General features: G+C 44.8%; 1 protein-coding gene across 1 annotated transcript in view; it reads left to right on the top strand.

Annotated features, from left to right (window-relative positions):
• Positions 1–1,548: 1,548 nt before the first annotated feature.
• Positions 1,549–7,365, top strand: part of LOC111224272 (transcription factor 7-like 1-B) — a 15,041-nt gene continuing 9,224 nt past the window's right edge. The window contains exons 1-3 of the mRNA XM_022748697.1: positions 1,549–2,399; positions 2,563–2,632; positions 3,939–4,075. Of these exons, the coding sequence (XP_022604418.1) occupies positions 2,223–2,399; positions 2,563–2,632; positions 3,939–4,075 (384 nt within the window). The 5' untranslated portion in view covers positions 1,549–2,222. The remainder of the gene's footprint in view (positions 2,400–2,562; positions 2,633–3,938; positions 4,076–7,365) is intronic.

The raw sequence follows: 7,365 nt of genomic DNA, 5'->3' as shown, positions 1-7,365 counted from the left end.
TGTAAATAAAAAATACATGTTTAAAGATGCATCCTGTATCAGACTCGACAAATATGTCAAATATTTCATTTAATAGAATCTATACTACATCTACAGTATCTCCTCTTATCTATACTCCAGTCAGATGGTCAGATATCGTTAGACGACCCTGAGACCGTCTGAAAATATGTGCCATGACCCCCATTTGGAAACATCACATCTCTCCTGTGGCGTCTTTAACCACAGACCCTGTTAAATTGCTCTGAAGACGACCCTCATTATGCCTGTTCACACTGAAACTAAGGAAGCCGCATGAAAAACTTTTCCTCAGTAAATTGATGAAAAGTTCAGTGCGGCGGCGTGAAGTCTCCACGTTCATTAGCAGAATATAAATGTAGGTTTTAGGAGGCAGAGCTGAACAAAGAGAAACAAACACAAAGACTCAGAGGGAGGGGCGCCAGGCAATGGATCCTAATTGCCACCAGGTTGCTCTCCACAGGGAAGTTACTATTGAGTTGCAAGTGTGTGTGTGTGTGTGTGTGTGTGTGTGTGTGTGTGTGTGTGTGTGTGTGTGTGTGTGTGTGTGTGTGTGTGTGTGTGTGTGTNNNNGTGTGTGTGTGTGTGTGTGTGTGTGTGTGTGTGTGTGTGTGTATGTGTGTGTGTTTCTTTGTTCACACGTGGAAATAAATTCATGCATGTTGTTTTTAAAGACTCATTCAGCAGTGACTTTCTCCTCATCACAGCCAACTCTCAGCTGATCACATGACTGATCACATGACTGATCAGAGAAGAAAGAACCAATCAGTTTATTCAGTGGTTTGTTTTTCTGGAATTTCATATGGAATTATCATTCTTTAAACAGTCAGACAGATGTTCGGACAGATGTTCGCACAGATGTTCGGACAGATGTTCAGACAGATGTTCGGACAGATGTTCGGACAGATGTTCAGACAGATGTTCAGACAGATGTTCAGACAAAAAATGTTTAGACAGATGTTTGGATGGAAGATGTTCACAGCAGAGAAGATGTTCAGACAGATGTTTGGACAGATGTTCAGACAGTGACTGTGAATAAAATCATTGTCAGGTTTATTCTGTTGTTAAATGTCTAAAAGGAAAAATAAAAAGTGACGTCACAGACATGTAACAGGATCTTTAAGTCTTAAGGAGTTTGATAAACAGTTTTTATTCTCATGTTTAACCTGGATGAGTTGTAACTTTGTGTTTCACTCATCAGTCTGATGAAGTGATTTGTTTCCTCCTCGGGTCAGAAAAGTGTCTAACTGCTCCTTTAAGCTCCGAGCTCTCCCCCCTTCTCTCCATCTAACTCCTCCCTCCCTCCTCTTTGTGCCTCCTCAGCAAACAAATGGGATCAACCTGTTGTTGCCTGGTCAGGGATCAGTTCATCCGGAGGCTGTCCCCTCGGAGAAGAGCAAGACGTAGGTCTAAACTCGAGTCAACGGAGACAGTAAAATCCACCGCCCCCCCCGAGGCCCCCACCCCCCCACCCCCCCTCACTGTGCTCTGACGGTCTTTTCCTTCCAGTCCACTTCAGCAGCACCACAGCAGCCCGTCTGTTTCCCACGCCTCCACCAGCAGCCTCTAGAAAACCTCTTGAATCAGCAAACACTGTGATATGCGGAAACGGACACTTTAAAACAGCCCTGTTTTCTGGGGGGGATTATGCACGTTTCAAACTGGACTAACGATGTAGGGATTAAACCGAAAAGCGGCCTCGACTTTTTCCTCTGGACAAACTGCACTGAGGAGGACGTAAACTTTTCGGTCGGAGCGGACGGACGCGGCGCTCGGTTTCCCCAATGTCACCAGCACCGAGCGGGTTATGAGTGATTTTTATGACCGTTTTCTAACCGTTTGGACCTTTTCCTGTCACCGCACTAAATTTCATGGACTGTTGTTTTGGTGGAAACGAGCTGAAGGGAGGATTTCCACACCTCAGGAATTTCGACGCCAGAAACTGAAGCGTCCGTGAACGCAGCAGGTAGCTAGCTAGCTCGTTAGCTAGTTAGTGTTTGTTTTTAGACGTTTAAAAAAAGACAAAAACGTCGCTGAACTTGACGTTAACGCTGGTTGTTATGTGTTCAACACGCGGCTAACGTTAGCTTAAGGTTTTCTGAGAGGTTTCCGGGTGTTGTGGGCGGTTTTTATTTTTTAAACAAACTGTAAGTTAGGTTTTAACAACTCAGCCTGTGAACGTTAGCTGTTGAAGCTAACGTCCAAACATGCCGCAGCTAAACGGCGGAGACGGAGACGACCTGGGAGCTAACGATGAACTGATCGCCTTCAAAGACGAAGGGGAGCAGGAGGAGAAGAGGAATGTGTCCGCGGAGAGGGACCTGGACGACGTCAAGTCCTCCCTGGTCAACGAGTCAGAGACCAACAGCAGCTCGGACTCGGAGGTGAGTTTTTAGTGACCCGGGCACCAGAAATCAACTTTTCTCCAGAGTCTAGTCAGTGGATCCTCGGTGCAGCTTGCTCCACAATCTCCACAATGCTAGTCTGGCTTTGTTTACATTTGTGTGTGTGTGTGTCTGTGTGTGTGTGTGTGTGGTTTACATGCAGGCAGACAGACGCCCCAAGCCCAATCCAGATTTGGAGAGCAGGGCCAGGCACAGTCAGCTGTTTGAAGAAGGTATGTACTCTCTGTCTGTCACCTTTTCTCCTCAAGTTACGTCTCATTCATGCCTCACCTTCACTGCACAGGTAGAGTCAACATGCTGTGGTGCTCTTTAGTCAATATAAATCCAGTTTTGTACTGGGGGGGGGGGTTAGTGTCAGTCCTGCTGGTGTGTTTGTTTTCCTGCAGAAGTTTTTAATTGTTGAAGGTAGAAGAAGTGAATCCACCGCCTGCAGCGGACACACATTAAACTGAGCCTTTCTTCAGGCTTTAACGCTCTGGTACTTTTTATTTCACGACTTAAAAAAAAAAAGTAAACAGTAATTGCCAGCTGTTAAGCGTGGGGGGGTGTAAGTATTCTGGGGGTGTGGGGGGTGTGGCAAACAGTAGCACAGGAAATGCTGCACAGACAGAGGGAATAATGGATTCCACTGAATTTCAGCAGATTCAGGAAAGTGAAAGTGGGAAGAGGACAAGGCAATGATCCAAAGCAGACCTCGAAATCCACTGTGAACCGCTTCCATGCCACACACACACCTAAACTTATACACATTGTGTTTTAAGTTTAATATATTTAAGTATCCGTTACTTTACATTTGAAGAAAGGCTCATTTTTAATGTCTGTTGACTGCAGGAGTTGGATTCATGTGTTTTACCTTCAAAAATCAATAAAATATTATGAAAGTTTCCCCAAACTTTTGCATGAAACTGCAGCTGTAGATAATTATATCACCTCAGATATAATCAATAAAGTAATAACCTTGTCCTAACAACAAATAAAGGATGTACAGCTCAGAGATCAGTGTCACATCTTAAATCTAGGACTCTGGCTCCATTTCTTGTGTCATAAATAAAATCTTAACATTTCATTATCGTGTGTTTCACCACTTTCTAATCTCAGAAACGAATCCCAGGTCGAAAAACGATGAACACAAAGCAGCGGAGAACGACATGTTCTCACTTTTAAACCTTCGCGTGACTCAAGCTTCAAAGATGCTTCGTCCCACCTTTCCCTTCAGAGCTGCAACAGTTAGTCAGATTAATCTGCAACCGTCTTAATAATTGATTGTGTTATCTCACAGTCATAACTCAAGCAAAGTATGACTCACTTTGACATTTCAAAGGCTAAAGAGAAGATTAATTGATAATGATGAACAGCTCAGCAACCCTCTGTTCCTAGTTCACAGCCACAGTCTGAAGCTCAGGATTAAAAAAAACCCTGATGATGATATCAGAATTATTTTCTCAGAGCTGATCTTTATGTGTAAAATCAGTGGGACTGATTTAAATGTGACACTCTGATGTCTGACTTGTCTCTCAGCGCTGAGGCGGCAGCAGGACGGCGCTCTGTTCCAGCCCTCGCCGTACGTCGGATATCCTTTCTTCATGATCCCAGACCTTGGGAACCTCTGTAGTCCCTACCTCACCAACGGAGCCCTCACACCAAGTGCCCGCACGGTAAGACAGCACACGCACACACACATGCACACACACACACGTACATTAGCAGAGCGTCACGGAGGTCAAGTGATCTGGTTGCACTCAGGTTTGTTGGCCTTGTGGTTGCATCTACCTTGATGTTATTCATCACTCCTGATTGCACCACCCGGGGAGGAGGTTCAGTGACACAGATGAAGCACACTCATCCGGCTGGTGTATCTAGTTTACCGGGACGTTGCCTTCCCGTCAGCAATAAAGTGACAGAAAAATAGAACTGAAGCATCAAACTGATGAGGTGATGGAAAGGAAATTAATCAGCAACTATTTTAATGATCGTTCTGTGATTTCAGTTTCTCTGTTTTTATTATAGTCAAATGAATATTTTTGGCTTTTCCCAACTACTGGTACGACAATTTGAAAACGTCACATCTGAGTCTGAGAATCAGGGACATTTTCAACCATTTTATGACAATTTATAGACTAAACGACTAATTTCTTAATCTAGAAAACAATCAGATCAATCGATGATGACAATAATTGTTAGTTGCAGCTTTAAACAAAGACGGCACCTGGAGGAAAAGGTCATTAGTGTCTGTGAAGATGAGGCGGCAGAGTGAAGCTTCGATCTGATTTACAGGCAGCAGTCGGTGAGAAATAGGTACAGAAAAATAAAGGCAACGCTCAAAACTTGCAGGTTAATGTCGGAGTCAAAGTTGTAACCATCACAAAAAGCAGAAAGAAGAGGCAGGAAACTGAAGACCACCCGTCACATCCACGTCATGCTCAGAAAGAGACCTCATGTACCTGTAAGTGTCACCTGTGAGGAGGTAAAACTGCTGTGTGTCCACAGTGATCCCCAGTTACTCATAGTCAGATTACCAAACATCCAGATCATGATAAACGTTAAAGTGACTCAGCAACAACTGTGAAACCTCTCAGCTTGTGGCCAGTTCAGGACCTGAGGAGGGAAAATGATTTGGAAAGTTTATCACCGTTTGACACTTTGACTGAATATTTCGCTTTGATGAGAACCATCCTCATTTTCAACATTTGAAAAACTCAAATGAATGATGGGTATTTGCGGCGTCCTGCTGCCTGTACAGGGTTTGTCTGTTCGACGTCACATGGACGAATTACTTCACAGGCGTAACTCGAGCCCTGACTCACCTGGCAGACGGCAACAGGTTCGAGCTGCTTCACATTGTCAAGATATTATTGTTTTTCGCACTGAGACCTGGATCCCTCTGACTCATCATTGTCTTGAAAGCTGCCTTTATGCACTGTGTGCGTGTGTGTGTGTGTGTGTGTGTGTGTGTGCGTGCGTGTGTGCGTGTGTGCGTGTGTGTGTGTGTGTGTGTGTGTGTGGGCTGCCAGCGGCCTGTTATGATAAGGCGGTGTGTGATGGGACAGGGTGAGACAGGCCTGGACACAGTCTGTCTCCTGCAGCAGGAATGAGCTCACATCATGGCCGCCGCCGCCGCTGCTGCTGTGCGGTAGATTAGCTGCTTTAGCTGGAAGTTGCACAGCGGGGATCGACAGTGTGTTGCCCAATTTCCCCGTCCCCACAGCTTTATGGAAGCTCAGCGTGGATTATGGGGATACTGGGTGATGGTTTAATACAGCAACACTCATGGCTGCTAATCTAAAAAATTGCTGTGTTGGCAGAGAGAGGAATGTAAGAGAAGACCAGGCAAAAATATTATTGCGAAGCTCGTTTGAGGATGTTTAGCCTCAGGCGTGATGTTGTGCTGAGGTTGTTAGCGTTAGCTCGTTGTTAGCTGATTGTTCAGGCTCAAGTCTGTCTCAGATTTTCATTCCTGTCGACATAGAATTTATTAAGTTTATATTCAACAGCTAACAACAGAAATAGATGTGAAAAATAGATTTAAGGATCGTTTTTTAGTTTCTGCTCAGATATTGCTGACCATGGTGGGGGCTGTGTGTGTCGGGGGTGTTTGTGATGTCAGTATTTTTTAAATCCTCGCAACGCCACTGGCTGGTCGTGTGCATGTAGTGCTACAGCCGGACTCACCATCCTGCTGGTCTTCAGTCTTATTTCAAACTTTGCTCTGAAAATGGTTTTAAATTAAATCCTGTTTAATATTAAGGTCTTTAAAGTCTTACATTTGGGTGGAATTTTTTGACTTCTTTAGTTTATTTGCCTGGTGAACAATTAATCAGTTATCAAATTATTTGCTCTCTGAACATTGACTGATTGATTTTTGCTCTAAATTAGAGTAACAGCACAGATACAGTGAACTCAATTAACATATTTTATATTATTCCAGCTGTGTTTTACTATATTATCGCTCATTATCTGTTTATACAGCAGCCCCCACAGATGGGTTTCCACAGGAGGAGTGCAAATACATTAATAAACACTTACATCACAGTGTTATTTAGCATTTATTAAACGTTTTCATGCTGGTTGTGCAGCTCGGCTCAGGTTCACAGGTTTCTAACGTCGTGATCGACAGTGACACAGATTTGTGATTTCTTCACCATCTCTCTCTCGTTTGTTTTGAAAGTCTTTCCTCTGCGGATTTAGGCCAGACGCACATGTAGGCTAAACACACAGCCAAACCCACTCACACAAACACCTGCATTCCTCAGCTTTGTAATGCCCCCCCCCCCCGTGTTTGTGGGTCATTGTTGTCATTAGCAGGGTCTGAATGGTCTTAATGCATGGCTCTACAGGGGGGTCGTTACATCTCATTATACCTAACAAACCGCCTGTGGCTCCTCCAGTCACACACACACACACACACACTGTGTCTGACTGACTGATTGTTTGTGCTCAGGCTGCCTGTTGCCTTGAGACAACTCGGTTATTCCTGCGCTCCTCCCTCACATTTCTCCTGACACAGTGGAGACCTTGTGTCCTGCTCGCTGGGAGTGTGAGGTGTGTTTATAGGAGGGAGGGCAGGAGGAGATGAGCCTGCCAGTCCGAAGGCAACTGAAGGTAAACAAGCTAACGCTAGCTGGACGCTACCTGAACCATAATACAGGCTGTTTACTGTACTCATGTACCTCAGGCAGGAAGCAGAGGGCAGCGTGCAGAGACAACCTGTCTGCTCGCTCCTCTCCCACTCTCTGACTCCGCCCTCACCGACCCCGTCCCTCACCTCTCACTCCCCTTTAAAAGCTGCACTGCACAGACTGCTGTTCACATCAGTCATGATGAAACTTTCATGTGTCCATTCTTGCACATTTGACAACAAATATGCAACATAAAGCAATGCAACCAAATTGAGACAACGCAACAAGACAACGCAACTGAACTGAGACAAGACAACGCAAACAAACTG

Source organism: Seriola dumerili, unplaced genomic scaffold (genome assembly GCF_002260705.1).
Source record: "Seriola dumerili isolate Sdu_G_001 unplaced genomic scaffold, Sdu_1.0 BDQW01000128.1, whole genome shotgun sequence".
Lineage (NCBI taxonomy): Eukaryota > Metazoa > Chordata > Actinopteri > Carangiformes > Carangidae > Seriola > Seriola dumerili.
The sequence above is the reverse complement of the archived record's forward strand: the minus strand, read 5'-3'. Positions and strand labels throughout refer to the sequence as shown.